Source organism: Molothrus aeneus, chromosome 9 (genome assembly GCF_037042795.1).
Source record: "Molothrus aeneus isolate 106 chromosome 9, BPBGC_Maene_1.0, whole genome shotgun sequence".
Lineage (NCBI taxonomy): Eukaryota > Metazoa > Chordata > Aves > Passeriformes > Icteridae > Molothrus > Molothrus aeneus.
Genome location: NC_089654.1, coordinates 11,251,663 through 11,272,988, shown reverse-complemented (window position 1 = coordinate 11,272,988; position 21,326 = coordinate 11,251,663). Strand labels below are relative to the sequence as shown.

At 54.2% G+C, this 21,326-nt stretch overlaps 2 protein-coding genes across 3 annotated transcripts in view; one reads left to right on the top strand and one right to left on the bottom strand.

Annotated features, from left to right (window-relative positions):
* Positions 1 to 14,763, top strand: part of SZT2 (SZT2 subunit of KICSTOR complex) — a 55,633-nt gene extending 40,870 nt beyond the window's left edge. The window contains exons 57-72 of the mRNA XM_066555219.1: positions 130 to 260; positions 450 to 632; positions 1,059 to 1,329; positions 1,529 to 1,608; positions 1,907 to 2,032; positions 3,733 to 3,938; positions 4,060 to 4,150; positions 5,490 to 5,570; positions 5,951 to 6,025; positions 6,898 to 7,111; positions 7,388 to 7,571; positions 7,880 to 8,002; positions 8,236 to 8,737; positions 9,056 to 9,172; positions 9,275 to 9,343; positions 11,504 to 14,763. Of these exons, the coding sequence (XP_066411316.1) occupies positions 130 to 260; positions 450 to 632; positions 1,059 to 1,329; positions 1,529 to 1,608; positions 1,907 to 2,032; positions 3,733 to 3,938; positions 4,060 to 4,150; positions 5,490 to 5,570; positions 5,951 to 6,025; positions 6,898 to 7,111; positions 7,388 to 7,571; positions 7,880 to 8,002; positions 8,236 to 8,737; positions 9,056 to 9,172; positions 9,275 to 9,343; positions 11,504 to 11,647 (2,597 nt within the window). The 3' untranslated portion in view covers positions 11,648 to 14,763. The remainder of the gene's footprint in view (positions 1 to 129; positions 261 to 449; positions 633 to 1,058; positions 1,330 to 1,528; positions 1,609 to 1,906; positions 2,033 to 3,732; positions 3,939 to 4,059; positions 4,151 to 5,489; positions 5,571 to 5,950; positions 6,026 to 6,897; positions 7,112 to 7,387; positions 7,572 to 7,879; positions 8,003 to 8,235; positions 8,738 to 9,055; positions 9,173 to 9,274; positions 9,344 to 11,503) is intronic.
* On the bottom strand, positions 12,799 to 15,736 carry HYI (hydroxypyruvate isomerase (putative)). 2 transcript variants are annotated; one of them, XM_066555218.1, is made up of 8 exons: positions 15,541 to 15,736; positions 15,353 to 15,464; positions 14,119 to 14,233; positions 13,894 to 13,972; positions 13,669 to 13,718; positions 13,424 to 13,493; positions 13,117 to 13,251; positions 12,799 to 12,929 (listed from the first exon to the last, which is right to left on the bottom strand). In XM_066555218.1, the coding sequence occupies exons 1-8, from the start codon at positions 15,734 to 15,736 to the stop codon at positions 12,841 to 12,843; spliced, it is 846 nt and encodes a 281-aa protein (XP_066411315.1). In that variant the 3' UTR covers positions 12,799 to 12,840. The 2 variants fall into 2 exon arrangements, with proteins under 2 accessions (XP_066411315.1, XP_066411314.1); XM_066555217.1 differs by having other exon boundaries at positions 12,799 to 13,251.
* Positions 15,737 to 21,326: the final 5,590 nt, after the last annotated feature.

Genomic DNA, 21,326 nt, shown 5'->3' with positions numbered 1-21,326 from the left:
TGACAGTTTATTTCAAGATGAGGTGAGCAGTACTATGGCAAAACATCCTGTCATGACATCTTAATGGCATGGTGGGACATAAAAGTGGGATGAACCAGTACTGAGGGTCATAACTGTGGCTTCTTCCAGTTCACAAAGGGCTCCAGCGCTTTGAGGCCATGGAATTCAGCTCAGCAGAGAGAGGCTCTGATCCCAGCCTTGTTGGTCGAGACCTGGTGCCCCGGCAAAGGTTCCTCTTCATGGAGATCATTGACAAAAAGGTAGTAATGGCTGTGGCTGTATACAGGGGACTGTAACTGAGCTCTTGCCATTCTCCCTGTTCCAGCCTGTCATCTGAAACTGGCTGCAGCTGCAGCAAGTACCTCCAGAACACCTGGGGCAGCCTGTGCTACCAGGCAGGCTCTCTCTGAGCATGTCCTTAAGTCTTCCTCCCCTTCCTCTCTCTCCAGCTGACCCTCTACACTTACAACTGGTCCCCAGACCTGGGAGCCAACTTGAACTGCTCCCTGACACGCCTGCTGCAGTGGCAGAATGCCCGGTCCCACATCGTGCACTGCCTGATCAGCCAAAAGCTGGGACTGTTCCACCACCACTGCTTCATGGACACACCCTGGCATGAGGACAGCAAGCAGGTAGGGCACCACTCCAGGGCGGGCAGTCCTTTCTTCTTCAGGAAGGGCCTTGGCAGTCTGGGGTTCTGAGGAAGCTTGCAAGCGCCTTTTATGTCCTGATTGGCAGGGCATCCCCAGACATTCATATGTCCAACTTCACCATTTCCAGCCAGACTGTTGCCCTGCTCTTGGAGACAGGTCATAAGAGAAGCCAGGTCCTTCTGCTGGCAGCACTTATTGGTGACTGAATTACTTAGAGTGGAGGCTGAGGAATGGGCTCCCCACTTCACATTAGAGTCATGGTGGGCCCAGGTGTGCTCTTTTTGGAACTGGTAGTGAAAAGGCTAACACAGATCTCAGCAGATGGCCAGAACTGGGTTTACTCTGGGGGTTCTTGCTCCAGGGCTGGCAGCAAGGAGGCTTTCATGGCTGTGTCTGTTTGCTTAGGAGCCAAATCCTTTCCTGAACTCCACTTTGGAGGTTGATGCGCTGATCAGGAGCCCGTGTCCCCCACCCAGCAAGGAGCAAGGCCGGCTGGGCAGCTCTGCCCGCAGCCTCCCGTCCCTGCACTTCCACCCCGACGTGGTGCCCTTTGACGAAGCCCTGCGGGATGTCACCACCATCAGGCGCTTACCCCACGGGCCTGACTTGGGACCTTTTGACCCTGTGGCTCGGCATGGGGCCCAGTTCCTGGAAATCAAGAGCATGGAGAGGAAAGGTAAAGCTGATAGGGGGGGCTGATAGCATGGGAGCCTGCCTAATAATCTCACTTCTGGAAAAGGAGATCAGAGCAGAACAAGAGTTTTGTCAGGGGACAGTTCTCTGTGGGAATAGGTTATGGCCTGTTCAGGATGGGAGTGAAGGAGAGTAGCAATACTTGTGGCTTGATGCTCTTGTGACTGCTCTCTTTCCTTCAGAACTGGAGAAACAGATGAAGATTGAAAACCTCTTTGTCACCTGGCAGCAGAGATCAGCTCAGTCCAACATGCCTATCAGTGTGAGTGCAGCCTGGACAGGTGGTGGGCTGGGCCTTCTTACAGCACGCTGGGAGCACCAGCAAAGGGGAGCACTGCAGCTCTGAGCAGGGTGTGTGATGAGGGTGGTGCTAGGCAGTGGAGCCGTGGTCTCTGCTTGAACTTTTGGGCGTGGGGCCTCACTGCCCAGCACTGGAAAGGCTGCAAAGCAGGGGATTCACCCAATTATCTCCATGTGAGCAGCACTGCAGTGTCATGGAGAGCTTGTTCCCAGCCTCAGTGAGGGGTGTGTGCTGTAACTGCTCCTCTCATGTCGTGCAGCTGGCAGACCTGGAGACTCTGAAGCAATCCTCACGCCTGGTTCACTACTGTGCCACCCCCTTGCTCTTTGACCCGGCCTTCCGGCAGCAAATCCAGACTGACCAGCTGGGCAAGGTCGAGGGGAAGGTGAGTGTCAGCAAGCACCAGTGGGGTCAGGCTTTGTGCACAGGGACAAAGGAGCTGTCTTTTCCCAAAACAGGGCTGCTCTGGCCTCACTCCTAAAATACAGGATGGATTTGAATGGTATAAGTTGGAAACTGAGAAAATCCTTGGGTCCTCAAAGCTTTTCTCCTGCGGCTACACTATGCCTGGAGAAGATTGATTTCCTTTTCTACTCAGGGAATTCAGGGCTGAGTCTGGAGAAGCCATCAAGGGCATTGTCTGGTACTGATCTATTAAGGAAGCAAAACTTCCCTTATGCATTCAGCAGCCAGACCTGGTAAGCCTTTTCTGGACCCAACAAATAGCCAAAACAACTGAAGGCAAACCAGCTGAATCCTGAGCAGGTTGCAGCCTGACAGACTAACCAGTGCAGATCCTGTACTGGCTGTTCACACTCTGTATGTGTGTCAGAAGGAAAGAACAGGCTGTTGTAATTTATCAGAATGTCAAAAGGATTTTGACAGTCTTTAAGCAGAAGTTGCTACAGAAATTGAACACTCACAGGTGAAAGGGAAAGTATCATCACAGAATGAAAACTTCACTTTGTTTTTGGAACAGAGGAAAATGGAAATTGGTTATTGGATTTGAAGAGCCTTGCAGCAGGGGTTTCAAGGTGCTGTATTGGTTTCTGTATCTCCAGGTCTTTTGCTGGGACGTATGAGTTGCCAGGCTTTGCAGTGCTGGAGGGCTGTTCAGATTGGTCAGAATGGAAAAAGAATGCAAGGAACTCAAAAGGCACCTGAGTAGCCTGTGAAATGAGAGCTTTTGTGGGAGCTGGAACCTGGTTCACAGTAAAATAGCACAATGTGGAGAGAAATTTGAACCCTCTTGTATTGTACACTCACTGCAGAGCCTGTACAGAGCACACATCTCAGTGGTTTCTGCAATTTGGGAACAGTTGGGTGCAGCAGACACTGGTTAGAGTACATCAGAAAGAGGTGTTAGTGTAATGGGCAATATTCTAATAAATTTCTAAAATAATTGTGTATTAATGTCTTCATCTGACCAGTTAGTGTGAGACCAAACATCTTGTGGCAAAAGCACTGAACTGGAGAGACTTAGAGAAGGTCAGTGAGTAGCTGGAGAGATGCCAGGTAAAGAGACATCTCTTGTGGTTGGTGGAGCAGATAGGCAGAAAGCCAGATAGAAACATGTAACAGAACTGCAGGCTTAAAGTAGAGAGATCAAAAAAAGAAACCTTAGTCTCTCTCAGCACATAGAAAAGGAGTATTCAAGACATCAAAAGGAGAACTGAGTGTTTAGAAGGAAACACTGTTCCTTTTCAGTGCTACTGAACTGCTAGGAAATCCTGAGAAGTCAGCAGGATTCATAAGGGGATTGGACTCTTACCATGGTAATAGGAGCTGAAGCTCTGAGCTTTGCATGAGCCAGTTGTGAGCCACTAACACTTTGTGGAAGCTGTTCTGGGGGAGGCAGATGTTCTGGGGGAAGCAGCAGGTTATTGCAGCGCTGTTAGGTCAGTGCATGGCTGGGTAGATCCTGGATCTTGCATTTTGGTGCATGCACTGGGACAGTGCTTGGACAAACAGATGTTAGTGCTCTCTGGCAGAGAGGGATCTACCTTTTGCTCAACCAGTGTACCTGGTGTCCTCTGCTGGGGCCAGTCACAGCAGTTCTCCTCAGGAATTTACTTTCTCCTGCAGAAGCGCCACCGCTCCAATGACTCCACAGCTTCGGGGAGGGACCGCAGCCACAGCTGTGACTCGGCAGATGCACTGCCCTGCAAGGTGAAGGAGGAGCCCTGGCTGCAGGAGATGTGCAATGCCTTCCTGCAGCAGTACATCCAGTACCTGCAGAGCATGGGCTTCATTCTGGTGCAGGTGCGGCCACCGTCACCTACCACTCGCAGGTCAGTGACGTGCTGGGAGCCCTGGTGTTGGAGAAGAGCCAGCACACTGAGCTGTGCCCAGCTTTGACACAACAGGGCTTGGCTCCCTGCTCAGGGCTGTCCCTGCTCTCATTTCCAGTAGCACAAGCCGGATCCGAGCTCTGGCAGCAATGGGAGTGGAGGGTAGAGGGTCCTTTTCCTACACAAAGCCAAAACCAGAGGGAAGTCCAAAGGTGAGTGCATTTCTGTTACAAGAGTGGAACTGGGATGGAGGTCAGGCTGTGGAGTGGGCCAGTTCTGGCTGGCTTTTGAAACTGTTTCAGGCAGAAAGGAGGTGGGAGGGCAAAGAAAGCATGTCTAGACCATCTTTGGGAGTTTTAATGTGATGAGATCTCCTTGCCCTCCTGCATGTCCTCCTACAGGCCTCAGAGCCCTTTCCTGGCATTGGGTGGAACCAGGGCAAATAATCAGAAGACTGGTAATGGCTTGGAGTGGGTCAAAAGAGGAACAGGATGACCTAGGGCAGGGATAGCTGCTTTTGGGTGAGATTCTGAAGTATTACCTGTCAGAGAACCTTCAGCATCTATGCTTAAGGGCAACTCTAGGGCAGAAGGATCTTTAGTTAGAGTGAAATGAATGCAGAAGTTATAGAGGTTAGAGAAGATAAGCCTGGAATGGCTCTACTGTGAGAGCAGGCTGAGGTTCCTCATGTATAAAGAAGTGGCAGCTAGGGAGGAACAAGTCAGAGCTCTACCATATTGCAGCTAACCTGGAAAGGGATTGACTCTTTCCTGTCTTATTGAATACAACACCTAGAGACCATTAAATGAAAGTATTTGGAGCCAGTTTTGAAACTAAGGAGAGCGTTTCTTTGGGCAGCAGGTTTTGTGAACACAAAAGGTTTTGTGAACACATGAGTTTTCTGAACATGAGCTTACAAGACTGAATAAGTAAGACCCTGGGAGAGGAACCCATTGGAGTCTCTAGCTAAGTAGAAACTATCTATGGCTTGTGGAATCACCCTGGGATGATGGGAGCATGCAGCATTTACTCACCCTTTTCTGATACTTTATTGGCACCTGCCTTTGGCTGATCTTGGTGCAGGACTGTGGGTAAGACAACACCTTGCAGATAAAACAAGAAGAGAGCAATCTGCTGAGCAAGTTAAGAGGGAGCAAATGAATTTGCTGGCAGCTAAACTCTGAGTTGAGACAGGATGTCTCTGATAGCTGCTGTATCAGGCAGGCACAATGGTCTGGGAACACCACAGCAGGGAGTGAAGTTCCATGGACACTATCATTCCTTGGCTCAGTGTCCTACACTCTGGAGACACCTTGTCCTGAGCAAGCAGGAGGTGAAGGGATTGATGTGCCTGGTGTGTTCTCTCAAAGGCTGTTTATTAGGTTTGTTAGGATTCTTTTCACTGTCAGCTCTGCCATCTCCTTTCTTCTCTCCAGTGAGATTGCTCAGTTGATGAGGCCTCTCTTTTTCCACCTCTGCCACAGAGCATTGTGGCAGCTTCACACCCCTGTGAGCCAGAGAACCTCTTCAGCTTTGTCCTTCTCTTCCCAGAGCACAACCCCTGCTGTTGCCACCTACCATCTACAGAGAGCTCTTCCAGGTGGGATTGTGCTCATGGAGTTGGCCTTCCAGGTAAGAAAGAACAAGAAACAAAGTATGATCGCTAGGGTATCTTCAAAGACAGTGTTTAGGAGTGCAGCAGGGGCATGTGATTCTTCATTTGTCCTGTCCCACTTCTTCCATGGTCCTGCAAGATTGGGATCAGCTGGAGATGATTCTGCAGGGCTCAGAGCAGTAAGAGTTGCCTGGAGGAATGATAATGAAGAGCTCAGCACCACTTAGGTTGCTCTGTGCTCAGCTGCATGTTGGCTGGTCTGGCTTGGTTCAGACAAGAGGTGAGACAGAATGTGGGGTGAGTGTCTGGGCCCCAGGCCAGGTGTGAAGTGTGGGGGCTGTGCTCCTTCCCTGCAGGGGCCCAAGGCTGTGCTGTGCTCACGTGCTCTCTCCTCCAGGGCTGTTATTTCTGTGTGAAGCAGTACGCGCTGGAGTGCTCGCGCATCCCCATGGGCCAGTCTGTGAACTCCCAGGTAATGGCTTTGCAGGCACAGCTGGTGCTCCTCAGGGTCAGGGGATGCTTCCTGGGGAGGAGTGATCTCTGGAACATAGTGGGCATTTCAGGCATAGCAAGTTCTGGAGACCTCTACTCCCTTCTCATGGAAAAGCAGAGCCTCACAGAGCCTTCTGCAGCCACATGCTCTCCATGGCACTGCTTGAGCAGAGCTGGATTGCAGTAAAAGAGGGTGGGAGGTTTGGTGAGAGGATGACTCTTGTCCTAGCCTGGGGAGCAAGACAGAACAGACTGGGGAGGAATTGGAGCAATTCTGGTAAAGATGCCTGCTCCAAGGAAAGTCAGTGCATGGCTCTCTGCTTCCCTTGGAACAAGAAGGAAGTGGAATGGGAACAGGGATCTGTGAACATGATTCCTGCCCTTTGCTAGAGGATATTACTTTCTGCACCAGAAAGGTTCCTTTATACCTCTGTGCCTTGCTCTACAACACTCTTGGGCTGCCTGCTCTCTTCTCCTTTGTCAGGGTGTCTCCTGCCTGTTCCCAAGGGCACTGGGTGTCTGTGTAGAGGCTGGCCAGCCCCAGCCTGTCTGAGACAGGAGGCATGCATGACCATACTGTCCTTTCCAAGGGAGCTCTGTAGCAAGGCTGCATCTTAGATATGCCAGGAGTGTCTCTCCTAAGCTTAGAGCCTTCCAGGACCTTGTCTGCAGATTTGCTGAGCCTTTCTTTCCTGGAAAGCTTGCACATGCACGGGGCAGTGTTATGAGGCTGCATCCTGCTCTGATGCTGGGGCAGCTGCACTGGCTGTGCCATGCCTTGTCAGCAGGGCTTTGCAGGAGGGTGTGAGGTGCCTGGTAACACTCCTGCCTTGACTCTGTGTCCCTCCACAGCTGTCTATGCTCTTCACGGAGGAGTGTGACAAGGTGCGGGACCTCATGCACGTGCATTCGTTCAGCTACGACTTCCACTTGCGCATAGTCCACCAGTACCTGCTGGGCTCCCACATGGCTCTGCGCCAAGGCTACCATCTCACCAGCTTCCTGGAGGATTTCATTGCCCATCACTCTGACATCCCCAAGTTTGGCCGTAATCACGTTTTCCAAGGTATGTAGGTCAAGATATGATCAGTCTGGGATTGATCACCAGCATATAACTTGGCAAAAGTCCTTTACAAATAAACCTTCCTGACCTTTGGAGTATTCAGGGAGATGACAGGGTGAGGATGATGGGAGGGTCTGAGCTCCAGGGCAAGTCCTTGTTGCCCTTTTGTGGAAGGGGCAGGTTGGTTGCTCTGTCTCCTGGAGTAGACGGGAGGACACTGCTCTGTCCAGGTAAGAGGCACAGAGTGTCTCCTGTGACAGCAATGTATTTTTCCACTAGGCACGCTGGCCCTGCCCACCAACATGATCACTGCACACCAGCTGTACAACTACATTGCTGACCACGCCAACACCTACCACATGAAACCCCTGCGCATGGCCCGACCGGCCACGGGCAGCGACAGCAAGAAGGGAACACCGGGCACAGAGCAGAACGAATATGCACTGGTCTCTATTTGGAACAGGTGAGTGCATCTGCTGCAAGTTCCTGGAGCTGCTGGAGATTGGTGGCAACCTGCCAGTCCTGGGGACACTGCCCTAAGGTGCCAGCAAAGCTGACTCTTCTATACAGTGCCAGACAGCAGTTCTGGCCAGTCCTTCTGAGATGGCCAACAGTGGTGCGTATGTGTGCAGCTGCATTTGACATTTCCCATGGCACTTCTGAGGACTCCTGCTGTGTGGAATTCCCCATGTCCAACAGTTCTATTGTGATCAGGAGCCCTGGGAGAACAAAGTGAGGCTCCCTTCATACTGATGTGCTTTTTTATCCCAGCTCGGGCTCCTACAAAGATTCTGAAGGTCTGCGTCACCATGATGACTTTGATGTGTCCCTCCTGGTTTGCCACAGTGCTGCACCGTTTGAGGAGCAGAGTGAGGCAGAGAGACGCATGCTCCGGTGAGCACTGGGGGCCAGGGACAGCAAAGCTTCCTGGGGAGGAGGGCTCTGGGAGGGACTGGTTCTGTCTGGAATAGCACAGGCAGAGTTGTTGGTGTCTGGGGAGGATCATTGTGAGAACCTGGGCAGAGATGCATCCTTTCTGGCAGGGACAGAGGGTCCTGTGGTTCATTTGCAGTGCAGCTGAGAGGGGAGCAGCCCTTCCCTAGCTCACAGTGTCTCCTTGCTCCCAGGTTGCGTTTCTATGTCATCATGACGAGCCAGCGGGAGCTCTTTCCGCGGCTCACGGCCGACATGCGCCGCTTCAAGAAGCTGCCGCGCCTGCAGCGGGAGGTGCTGGAGCCCGTGGTAGGCCGGGCGGCCTGGGAGGCAGCGGAGCCAGAACCAAGCCTGGGCCAGCAGCCGTCGGCAGAGCGGGAGCCGTGGCAGGACGTGGAGGACAGCAGCGAGTTCTACGCGGGGGGCACGCAGGTCAAAGTGGGGCCAGGACTCTTCTACACCTCTCCGCTCTTCCCCTTGCTGGCCTCTGAGGTGGCCTCAGCCCAGAAGCAGCTCAGCAGCATGGTGCAGCTGGCCAAGTGCCACTGTCGCAGGGACAACCTCTGGAAGCGCCTCTTCCTTCTGGAGCCTCTGGCTTCTGACAAGCTGAAGCTGGGCAAGCTCTCGTTGGTGGAGCTGGAGGAGCTGCTCGATGCCGTGCATGGGAAATCCATCGCAGATGTCGATCCCCAGCTGGTGAGCAGCAGGGATGGAGGCACAGCACAGCAGCTGCTGTTCTGCTCCAGGGATGGAGTGGGGTGCCAGGTGAAGGGGCCTGCAATGCACATCTTCCTGCTTGGTGGGAAGGTAGAGGCAGGAACACAGCTCCTAACTGGCAGGGGAAGGGGGATACTGCATGGACCTGCCTATAGAGAATGAACACCCCTTGGTCAGCATCCTCAGTGGGCTGTGAAGGTTGCATCTGATCTGGGGTCTGAAGGCTGCTGTAGCATTATGGCTGCTGGTGCCATGGCTAGAGGGAGGCTGAAGATCAGGCCTTTTCTGTGCCTTCAGGAATGCTTCCTCACCATGACAGTCTCCTGGTATCAGAGCCTCATCAAGGTGCTGTTGAGCCGCTTTCCCCAGAGCTGTCGGCACTTCCATAATGCTGAAACCGGCACCCAGTATCTGGTAAGACACAGCCCATTGCCCACCTGCAGCCTCTGTCCCTGTGTCCCTGTCCTGGGTTCTGTACTGGCTCCTTTCTAATGTGCTCTGTGACTCTCCTGACAGGTTGTGCTCAACCAGAAGTTCACAGATTGCTTTGTTCTTGTGTTTCTCGATTCTCATTCAGGAAAAACGGTGAGTCCTTGGGAACAGAACAACAGCTATGTTGGCTCAGGCCAGGAATCTGTCTAGATTGATCCAGCAGTGGCCAGGTGTGCATGAGAACACAACCAGGTCAAGAAGCTTGTAATGCTTCTCCTAAATACTGTCCCAGCATCTGAAAATCTATAGCTTAGGCCCATCCTGAGCTAGAAGTGGCCTTTGCATTTATTTAATAGCCCTGCACAGCTTTATTTCCTTTGGTTAATTTCTGGCATCCATGATTTCCCCTGACTTGCAGCTCCATAAGGCAGTTGCAGTCTAGGTGAAGAAGTCCCTTGGCTTATTTTTGAAACTCTTACTGTTCTTTCCATGTGATGTTCCTTTGTTCTTGTATTAGAAAAGAGTGAACACTTGATCCTCTTTTCCTTCACAGGATTGCTTTTGGATCATTTTCTCAGTTGTCTCTCTATCCAGGCTAAGCAGTCCTTCTGTATTCAGTCCAAAGTCAGATCATACTGAGTCTGGCTGGGAGGGGTCACCAGTGCTGTGGGCTGCTCCTGTCTGGGCAGAAAGGAAGGGGACCTGCACTGTCAGGGTCCTAGCAAACCTGCAAGGGCCTTTGCCTTCACCGAACTTGAGGGCAAAAATACTTTGATTTCATCTGTGCTCCCAGGCAGGGTACAGGATAGGTCACAGGGAATGCAGCTCCCATATGAGAGCAGGGGATCTACAAGAGGCTTCAGTCCACAATAAGGCTTCTGCAGAGACTGCAGAATAACTGATGCTGTATAAAATAAATCATGCTCCATCTGAAAAGCAGGTAGGGGAGACAGAAGAGGTGGTGCTTGCTGGAAGGCTGCTCAGTGCCTCCTGCCACCTGATGGTCATAGTGTCACCTTGTGGTCATTGATATGATAAACCCAGAACCTCCATCCCCTCTCCAAGTGACTCTCATTTTGTAACAGAAATCCTTTGTTTTCATAACATTGTGTTTTGTGCTTAGCATTCATCCCATTCTTGTGGCCTCTCAAAAGTCTCTCAGGGTTTTGTTTTTTGGTGGTTTTTTTTGCATTTTCCCAATTGTCTTTTGTATTAGTGCCTCAAATTTTATCAACATACTCCTCATCTTTGTACTAGACTTGTTAAAGTACTAGGCAACCTGAGTCCCGAAACCTGTTCTGAAGGAACTCTATCTGTAACCTCTCTCCATTTCCCCTTTCAGCATTGCCATGTTCTCATCTTATAATTTTTGAGTTAATTCCTATCTTTTCAGCTTACCTAAATTTCCCATGTGACACCACATCAAATCCGTCCTGAATCTCAGATAAGATGTACCATGATTCCTTTGTCTGGAAATATTGCCTTATCAAAGAGAATTTTAGCGTTAGCACGTCACTTCGGAAACACTGAGCTGCATTTCCCTCATGGTTCTGTCTCCCCCAGTCTGCTCTGAAACCTTGCATGCTGCTGGAGCTGGTTTCACAAATAACTTCCTTTCTCCTCCTAAATGATGGTGGTACATTTGCTGTTTTGTAGTTACACAGCTCTTATCATGGCTTAACCAGTTTGTAGGGGACCCTGGCTACTGGATGTGCTGCATTTCAACTCTGGAGAACATCCTGTCCCTGTGTCTTGCCTCCATGACGCTGATCTGAGTGCACTGAGTCATATTTTTGTTCTGCTTCAGCTCCTGCAACCTCTGCCTGCTCCCTGTTCCTCTCTGCCTTTGCCCTGCCTTTTCAGTACAGTCACTAGTCAGAGTGGAGCAGGCAGCGTTTATTTTTAGGATTGCGGTTATTACATTTAATCTCCTCCCCTTCCCCATTTGTTGCACTCCTACTCTTTCCCTTAGAAGAAGAAATTTCCCTCTAATTTCCCTGGAAGCTCCTGTTATTGTGGAGGCAGTAGGATCCCCTCCTCTCCTGTGGCTGCTGCCAGGATTGGTGTAACTGCAGATGCGTGAGAGGTGGGACAGAGTCAGCAAGTCCTTGCACCGAATTTCCAGCAGAAAAATTGGAAGTAGGCTCAAACATACTCTGTCACAGGAAGAGGCACTAGTTTAGTGCCTTTGGCATTTTGGGACTTCTCCCACTATTTGCCTAACACTGCCAAAAAACTTCCACACACCTGGGCTATGGATTGCACAGTGCTTGTCTGCATCCTGTCCCCTGACCCTCTCCTCCCTCTTGGCAGAGCCTGACTGTGGTTTTCCGGGAGCCGTTCCCAGTGCAGCCCCAGAACAGCGAGAGTCCTCTGCCACAGCTTGTGTCCACATACCATCACCTGGAGTCAGTGATCAACACTGCCTGCTTCAACCTGTGGACAGGCCTGCTCTAGCACCAGCACCCCTGTCCCGGAGCAGCGCCTGTTCTGACCTCAGCACCGCCGCGCCATGGTGACCGGGGAAGAGCGGCTCTCTGGGGGGACCTGTGCGTGGGCACTGCAGGCAGCGCTGCCAGTGGCACACGTGGGGATGTGCACCTCCTCACTGGCTGGCTGGTATGGCCCTTGTGTGCTGTTTTCACTGGGTTTGATACTGAATGGCCTTGAACCAAACAGCAAGGGCAGGAACTTGGCTGCTGCAGCCTGGCTGAAGCAGAACAACTCTCAGGGATGTGGCTTTGGCAAGCATAGGTGAGTTCTGCCTGCTGGGAAGGCACTGAGGAGTGTGCATGGCACCATCTTCTGCCCAGGGCAGCACTGCACAGTGCTCTGGCTTCAGGAGGAAAGACTCCTGAGTGCAGGGCTGCCTGACTGGCAGTGAGGACAACTGCTTCTGGCCTTTTGCTTTCCTTGGGAGAGCATGAACGGGACAGGAAGGGTGAACTGGATCACAGGAAGGTTTTATAGAGGTGTACATTTGAGCCATTGGTCTATCTGTGAAATAAACTGAACCAGATCCCTGCTCAGTCACTGTAGGCTGTGGAAAGCTGCCTGTGGAGGATGCAGAGCAGCCCTGGCTATGGGTTGGGTTTGTTCTGGAATCTGACACTTGCTCCAGAGCAGGAGCAACAGGACAGTCAGCCTTGAGTATCCATGTGCAGGCAGCTCCCAGCCTGTTACCTTGGATCAGACAGCCTGGGAGGGGACTGCTTGCTTCACTTGCAGCCCTGCTACAGAGTCATTGCTGGGCACTGGCAACAGCCATGAGAACTTCAGTACCTGGAAGTCCAAAGTGTTCTTTCCACAACTTCAGGCACCAGCTGGAATGCTCCCCTTACTGGGGAAACTGGAAACCTCTCCCTGGACACCCCTGCAGCCTGGAAGTGAAAGTTTTCTGTGTACCTGAAGTCAGCTACAGTGGTGCCTGAGCCATCACTAAACTGAAGATTCTACAGGTGGTACTTGTGTAGATGAGGGTCCAACAGCTTGGGCTGGCCAAGTAGAGCCTGGGGAAGGGCAATGATATAGACACTCCTAACCTCATTCTGGGAAATCATCCCACCCACCACACTCCCCTAGTCCTAGAGAAGACACGTGCTCCTCTGTTAAGCCATTGCTTTGTCTTTTATTCTCATGGTTTTCTAGTTTTACTTGGCTGCCTTGCTGGTCCCACCGTGCTGCAGCCCTCGGCTTTCCCAGTAGGATCGCAGCCAGCCCAGACCTTCCAGGGTGTCTCCTGCAGTGACAGACAAGGTCTCCTGCTGCAGCTGGAGCAGCTTCTGTTCAGGACAGAGCCCTCATCCCCAGGTAGGGATGACACCCACTACCTGTGCCCCCAGGACCTGCCTGTCTTTGCACAGTACCCAGCCAGCTGGTCCGTGCTTGGCCCTGCCCGCGGGGCTCAGACCTGCAGGCCCACTCACCCTTTGGAGCATACTCGCACCCCACATAGCCAGTGTAGCCAAGGGACTCCAGGAGCTCAAAGATGTAGGGGAAGTTCAGCTCCCCAGGGCTATCGGGCTCGTGCCGCCCTGGCACCTGTGCAATCTGGATATGACCTAGGGAGGGAAGGGGAGAGGCCATGCCCAAGGCAGCCCTGCCTGCAGCCTTCTTTGGCATGGGACAAGGTGAGCCAAGAGCAGCCCCACACCCCCAGCCAGCTACAGCAGAGCCTGGAGTAGGAGGGCCCTGTCAAAGCCCCTCCCCAGTGGTCTGGGCACAGGGTGTTACCAATGAGTGGGAAGTACGTCTCCAGGTTGCGTGACAAATTGCCATCCATGATCTGGCAGTGAAAAAGGTCCTGGGGGTGAGAGAGGAAAATGGAGGGTGCAGCTGGTCAGCAGTGAGCAGTTAAGGACAGCTGTGCTATGGTACCTGTCCAGTGTCCCCAAGAGGTATAACAAGCCCATGGCCACCACAACTCCTTAGTGGACCTGCGCAAGTTTCTCTCACTGAGAGTTTCAATGCTGACTCACCAGCTGCAGCTTCAGGTTGGGCCGTCCCACCTTCTCCAGGATGGCAGCAGCTGAGGGGGCAAGAAATGAGAAACTATTGCCCCCAGGGTGAAAGCTTTGCAGAGAAGCCCCAGGACCCCCTTTATCAACTGTGTTCTTTCAGCATCTCCCTCCTTGTGAAGCAACCTCTTGCCTTTCAGACTTTGGAGATCCTTCTCCTCTGAAGGAGACTCTTGTCTGGCTTACCTTGGTGTGGGGTGTTCAGATAGTAGCGAGGGTCAGTGATGCGGTTGTTGATAGGCTCCAACAGTCCAGTCATGTCTTCCTGTAACACAGTTATGTCACCCTGTGGAGCCTCCTGTCATCTCTGCCGCAGGAGGCATAACTCCCCTGTGCCAGGCTGGTGGCATATTCCCCATCTTGGGTATCCTAAAAGCTGCACACACAAAGGAGGACCCATTCCCCACTTACCTGGGACAGGAGGTCAGCAGTGTATCTGAGATTCTCAATGAAGGTGGTTTCCATCTCACCTGCCACTGCAGCCCGGTCTGTGCCCAAGGGAACCCGCCCAGCCATCACATGAATCCTACAGGCACAGAAAGATTATCACAGGCAGCAGCTGGCCTGATTTAATACACCTTCCTCTGCTGATGGAAAAGGGGGCCAGGCTGGGGGAGCAGACACAGAAGGGGGTAAGAAGAGCCATCTCTCCTCCAGGAGGCACAACAGCAGCCAGCGAGCTGCCAGCCAGGACACAAATATGCACCATCTCACCTCAATTCAGAGAGGGATAACTTTGAACCTTTTGCCTGACAAATCACAGACCTTGCTTCTTCTCTTGTTAACTGCCTTCAGCTCTTTCTCCCTGACTCTGGGACTTTCTTGGACTCTTGCTCCTTGGCGGGGCCCCAAACCAGCATGTTGGGCAACTGGCATGCTGCTTCTGCCAGGGGCCTGCCCCATGTGTGGTGTCACTGCTTGCTGGCTGTGAACAGGGAGGGGACAGTGCCCCATGCTGGACTGCCCTGCCATGAAGAGCGCAAGCACCAGGCCATCTTCAGCCATCACTGGGGGAAGGGACACAGCAGAAATAAAAACCTTTTCAATGTGTCTGTACCAGTGTGCAAATGGTGCTGGGCAGCCTCTGGCGTGGCTAGCCCATGCCCTCCACAGGGCTTTGGACTGAGTTGCAATAGGAAAGAATGGTGCAAAGTAAGAGGAATAAAAGGGCCCTGTTGGTTTGCTGAAGGGAGCAGTGCCAGGCTAATTGCATCTTTTAAGGTGTCTCTGCTGTGCTGGAGTCAGCGTGGCCTCAACAAAGCAACTCTTGTGATGTCCTGGTGGAAACGATTCGTGCAGTTGAGGAGGAAAAAGGGAGGATTGTCCTGGGGACTGTTGTGTGGAGGTGGGAACAAGAGCCTCTACTGCGAAGGGCAGGGTCAGGCTCGTGCCTGGCAGCTCTGGGTCCGAGCACGCTGAAGCCGCGGCCCCGCACAGCGGGGTCTGCCCCGAGCTGGTTCCGTCCCGACGCAGCCGAGCAGGAGATGCTGCAGGAGAGGCTCCGTGACCCGGCGGCGGCGGGCACCGCGGGGCAAGGGCAGGCTCCGCTGGGCGCAGCGCTGGAGCAGCCCGGCAGCAGAGGAACGGCCCCGGCAGCCGCGCGGCCGGGGCCGCGGCCGGAGCGGGGGTCCCGCCTCGCACCTACCTGGGGCAGCCCACAGCCCTGGCGTAGTGCACGGCCGCCTCCAGGCCCTGCCGGAAGGCTGCCTGCCGCCCGGGCACGGCCGCCAGCCCCAGCTCGCCCGCCTCCGGGTCCCCTGGGAGAGAGCGGCAGGGTCGGCGGAGGGTCCTCGCTACCCCACGCACGGGGGGAGCAGCGGGACGTGGCCGTACCGGGGGGGGTGTTGAGGAGCGCGATCCGCACCCGCGCCCGCTCCGCCGCCGCTCGCAGCTCCTGGGCCGGGCAGCCCGCCGGCCAAGCCGCCTCCACCGCTCCGAACCCGGCGGCCGCCGCCGCTTCCAGCCGCGCCGGCAGAGCCGGGAGCTCCGGGAAGAGCCATGAGAGGTTGGCGGAGAAGCGCAGCGCCATGGCGGCGGGGCGGGCCTGGGCGGTGCTCCCGCGGCCACTCCGGGCACCGCGTCCCGCCCGGGCTGCCCCGGCCCGCCCGCGGAGCGCAGCGAGCCCCCATCGGCGGGGGCAGTGCTGGGCTCGGCCTTGCGGGCATGCGGCCCCTGAGGGCTCCGGGACGTGCCCCCGGCCGTGGGTGAGCGGCCCCACGCCGCCTGTGACACGCGTGGGGCTCCCGGCTGCGCCCGAGGGTCTGCGGGACAGGGCCGCGCTGGGGGCGCGGGGAGCTGGAATCCGCTCTGGGAAAGGGGATTTTGCCCGGTGTTGGCCTGACACACGCGAAGCGCCCTCTTAATTGGTTTCCTGGGGAGCTCGTCTCTGACAGCGTCTCATTATGCGAGAAACGCTCTCTCCTTTTGTCCCATGCTCTGCATATTTTACCATAAAATGTTCATCTCCAGTTCTGCAGAGCTGTGGCTCGGGCGTGCAGGAGTGTGACCCGGCGGTGCCCGCAGGCAGCCCCGCACTCCCAGTGCCCATTCCCTGTGTGCTCTGTGCGGCCCCAGGCACACTCGCAGGCTGCACGCCTGGGGTGCCTATCCTGCCCTGGCCATGCCCGGAGGCTCTCCCGTGGCTCACAGAACGGGTACCATGAGCCGTGGACATTTTGCAGCCCCTTGTGTTTCAGCTTGTTCCTGGGGCCTCCTACCCCGGGCACGCATGGTCCGGCTCCTCTGTCACTGCTGCAGTAGCCCTCTGCAGCCCCAGGCAACTGCAAGGCCCAGGAATTCGCTGTACTGTGGGAGCACAGCCTGGGCAGAGGCCAGACACTGCAATAGGTTTTTGGTGGGGGATCAGTGCCGGGGCAGGGCCGGCAAAGGGGATAGCAGTGGTGAAGCTACCCACTAAGGAGTCTCAACTCAATTAAAGCTATTGATTAATCAATTAGAAGAGGCTTGAGTTAACTTCTCAGTAATAATCCAAACTGTCAATTGCAGGGAGTGGCATCCATGTCCTGGGTATGCAAAGGGGCCATGAGACGAAAAGCCTCTCCACAGGATCCAGCACCAACCGGGCTGTACACCAAGACCAGTGTATCCCCATGACGGCTGTGCCCTGAGCCCCATCACCCCTGCTGGGGTGTCCCTCACAGCTCCTCGGTGTTGGGGCAGGCTTTGCAGAGTGATGTGACCTGGCTGGCTGCACCTATATCCCCAGCTCCCCTCCTAATCCAGGACACATGTTCCCAGGACACAGACTGCTCCCTGCCAGTGGCCGCCAGGCCAGGGGAGCACTGCACCCTACACATGTCCTGGGGCCTCACTCTGTGGTGCACAGGGGTTGGCATCCTCTTCAGTCTTTTCCAGGAGGCACCCGAGTGCAGCTGTGTGGATGGCAGAGCTGCACAGTCATTGGAATCCCTAGAAAGAGAGCTGGTACCTGGCTGGCCTGGGGCTGCAGCCTCACTGGGTCCTTGCACCTCAGAAAGGCATTCACTGAGGCCGTGCATCGCCCCGGCAGCCCTGGGTGCATCTCCAGCTGGAGCCCAGGCTCCTGGCTGGGTCAAAGCCCAGGAGTCAGTGTGTGCGAGCAGGAAAGCTTTGCTGGGTGGGGGTGTCAGTGAATAAACACAGAACTGAGCCCCAGCATGTGAGTGACCTGAGCAACCAGATGGGAATGCACAGAGCCCTCATGTAAACCTGCCCTGTGATGTCAGGCAAAGCTGAGGGCTCTGCGCTGAAGCATTAATAGCATCTTTATGTCTCTGGTAATATATTGCATTGATTTTCTCATGTTATAACTGCGGTTCCTGCATTGCAGGCCAGTGTTTTGTCACTTTACCTTGACAGGACGCAGAGGATTTACTCCCTGCCGTGGCACACACAGCTCTGGAGCTGTGCCTCACACTGCTGCTGGGGCCTGTGTGTGAGGAGCCAGCACAATGAGCATGGGGGCAGATGGGCCCTGTGTCCCCAAGGAGGATGAGGAGGGGGCCAAGTGGGGTGCTGGACAGGAAGGGCAGCTCTGTACCAAGCATCTCTGCTGCTGCCCAGGAGTTTTATTAGCCTGAGGAAATCATAGCTTCTGCACATTTTATTGTCGAGCTGACATTTCGTTGCAGACCCAGCTCTGGCCTCTGTGGTGGCTGGGATGGGGAGGTGGCAGTGCCTTGGGGTGCCCTGGGGAGCCAACAGTGGAAGCTGCCCCCTGAAGTGGGGACACCAGTCCTCCCAGTACCCCATAAATCTCTCATCTCATTTTGCTGTAGGGCAGGTTTTATCTTTCTCCTTTATGAAAGATGTTTTAATTTAAATTGGCATTTCTGTATTTTAACTGCTTGTCCCAAGCTCCCAGGTGGCTCAGCTGGCACCCCAGGGGCCAGGAGGGATGAGGTGCTGTGGGCTGGGGTGTCTGGATGGTGCCATCCCACTTACACTTCTTACCCCATCCCTCCTGGGCACCCCCAGACCTGTCCCATTCCCCCCTGCATCCTGTGGCTGTGTGAGGGAATCCGGGGCTCAGGATGGGAGGGGGCATCCCAGGCATCCTTTCCCCCCAAGCTTTCTTCTCTCCTCTAAAGCATCCCAATATTTTGCAGCCATGTTTGGATTTTGGCTTTTATAGGGAGTAAATTCTAGCCTCTTTATGTGTAGAAAATGGCTGGGAAAAATAATCCACATAATTTTGGATCATTTTGGAGGCAGCTGCAGAAGTTTTCCTTGTATTAAATCTCATGATTTTTCACCAAAGATGGTCTTCCTTAAACCTACACTCTCGGGATGCAAAGGGACTAAAAGATGAAAATCCTCTCCACAGGATCCAGTACCAACCCAGCCCTTCTTTCCCAGCTGTGCACCGAGGCCAGTGTATTCCCATGATGTTCCCTGAGCTCATCACCCCTGCTGGGATGTCCCTCCCAGCTCCCCAGTGTTGGGGCAGGCTTTGCAGAGTGATGTGACCTGGCTGGCTGCATGTACATCCCCAGCTCTCCTCCTTACCCAGAATCCCACTCAATTTCTTGGACCTCCTTGTTTCCATGGCCATGGGCACCAGGGGTGGTTTGACTCAAGGACCTGGCACTGAAGAGAGGTGTCAGTCCTGGTGTCCACTGGGGACTCCTTGGTGGGATTGTCACTCGGTCAAGTCCTCCCCTACTTACCCTGGTCAGTGCATACTGTACAGAGTTAATTTGTTAATTAGTGTCTTTCTGCTGCTGAGCCACCTGTTTTCTGCCGTGCCCTTCAGCCACCTTTCTTGCTCAGTTTCCACCTCCTAAAGAAGAAAGTACCTTCTGCTGCTAATGATGGAGTGCAGCAGGACTGTGCCACAGCTGGGACTTGCCCTGGTCCTGTGGGGTCCTCCCCTCCTGGACCCCCTTTCTCTTCCTCCTCCTCTTCCTCTTCTTCATCTTTGCCTTCTTCTATTTCTTCTTCCTCCTCTGCTCCTTCCCCTCCATCCCTCCAGCCCCTCCATATCTCCTCCATTCTCCTATCCCCTCTGCCTTTCTGTCCCCTTCATTTTTCTGGTTGCAGACACTGCACAGCACATGAGAGATGCAGGGAAGGATGGCAGTCCCTCCCAAAGCTGTGACAAAGATTCCTGCAGGATGCCTTAATGAGCATGTTGTCCAGCTCGAGCCTCACTTTCTTGCAGCCTCCAAAAACACATGGATACAGAAAATCTGTATACAAGTAATGGGAAACAAAAGCCCAACCTTTGCCAACTTACGGCTATTCTTCATCAAGAAGGATCGAACTGGGTGCAAGCATGATATAAATCCCAGCAGACCCAAGTTAAGGACTGAGCACCCCTGTCTCCTTGCAGCTCCCAGCATGGGTGGGCTCTCCATCAGCCGGCCAGGATTTTCTTGCTATTCCAAGATTTTGTAGGAAATTAATGAGGAGGCCAAATTCTCCTCCAGCTCTTGGAGGAGGCCAGGGTGGGCGGTGCCTGGGCCCGCTGAGCTGGCAGATGTTGTTTAACATTCCCAGCAGTAATTAATAGATGGTTTCATCACTCTTGTACAATTCAAGCATGTCGTCCTGCCTCTCTCCAAATACAGAGCAGAAATATTTGTTAAACGTGGCTGGTGTTTTCTCCTCATCATTAGTGCTCGAGCGGTTCCAGCCACTCCAGGATTTATCACCGTGCCAAAATTTTGTTTGGCCTCATGATGCTGCCACCAGCCCTCCCTCCACTGCTGGCTCCTCCTGTCAAGAGGCTCCCTTTATCACTTCCCCTCTGATTGATGTCCTGCTGGTTGCACCCTCTCCTTTACATCATGATTATGGATTCCTCCCTTTTCCATTCATTACACAGCAGGAGAATGGGCTTTGGCCAAACCGTCTCCCTGACCAGGGCACCCTGTGGAGTTCAACCCAGAAAGGGTCTGCAGGGATCACTCCCACTACCCAGCACCCATGGTGGGCGGCAGGGGAAGAGCTCCCCTGGGGGTGCTTCACCCCACAGTGTCCAGGTGGGCTGGTGAGGCCACCCCAAGCAATGACATATGTGGGGACACAGCCTGGGTTGGGCTGGGCACAGCATGGTGACATCAAGCAGTGGCTTGGGAGCAGGACAGAGCTGCCTTGAGGGAAGTGGCAGCCCATTAGCCAGCATTGCTGGCACCCCAGGGAATCACTGCAAATACAAATTAATCGGAACCTCCCAGCTCATCATTAGTTATTAATAGTATCTATTAGTTATTAGCTATTAGTTATTAATAGGAGCCTGCCAGCTTGCCAGCAGTTCGCTCCAAACAAAAGCAAGCGGGTTCCCCCCAGGAGTGCCCTGCTCACGGCAGTGGCATGGCACAGTGTCAGTCCCCATGCCCAGAGTGGGGACATGGGGAACAGCTGCTCAGCAGTGGCCAACCTGATAGGGGAAAGCAGGACCCAGGGTGGGAAGGGAATGCTCCCACTGTGTGCCTGGCTGAGCTGAGGCTGACCAGGTGCCCGGGGTCTGAGTTCAGCCCTTCCCTGCCTGCAGGTGCAGAGATCCTATGCATCTCCAGGGCACAGCCTGGCTCTCACCCTCTCAGTGAGCAGCCCCAGCAATGCCGGCCCCAGCACACTCAGCCCCGTGCCCGACGCCCTGGGGCACAGGAGCCGGTCCTTGTGGCCCTCCTCCTCAGCACAGCCCGCTGCAGCCCAGTCACCACGTTAAGCCATCTCTTAATTAATCAGGCTGATTGTAATGTGTTTTTAGGGCATTAAAATTCAATTGTGGAATTCTCCGCTGGCTGGGCTCGCAATGAATACAGAAGTTTGCCTAATTAGAGCTGACACGCAGCCGGCGGGAGAACCAGCCAAACAGCCCCGCCAGGGATGCCCACCCCGGGCCCCTCGCCTGGCCCCAACACCCCCATCCCTGCTTCTGTGGGGACCCCAGCACCCACCACCCTCGCCGTGGGCACCCAGCCCCTGCCGGGGCACAGGGAGGGCAGCCCTGCCTGGCGCTGGTGTCCTTGGGGACAGCCTCATCCGTGTGCCTGTGCCAAACCCCTGCCCGGGCACCAGGCAAGAGCAGAAGAGATGTTTCCTTATCGGCAGCATCAGGTCTTCGTTGTCATTACTACGGCAATTATCATCTCATTTGGAGTCTTTAGCTG

Excerpts from the sequence above, each read along its gene's own strand:
- HYI (XM_066555217.1), bottom strand. The coding sequence starts at position 15,736 with ATGGCGCTGCGCTTCTCCGCCAACCTCTCATGGCTCTTCCCGGAGCTC. Across the intron at positions 13,719-13,893 it reads TCTGAACACCCCACACCAAG|CTGCTGCCATCCTGGAGAAG; the intron begins GTAAGCCAGACA and ends TTGCCCCCTCAG. Across the intron at positions 13,252-13,423 it reads GACGTACTTCCCACTCATTG|GTCATATCCAGATTGCACAG; the intron begins GTAACACCCTGT and ends TTCCCTCCCTAG.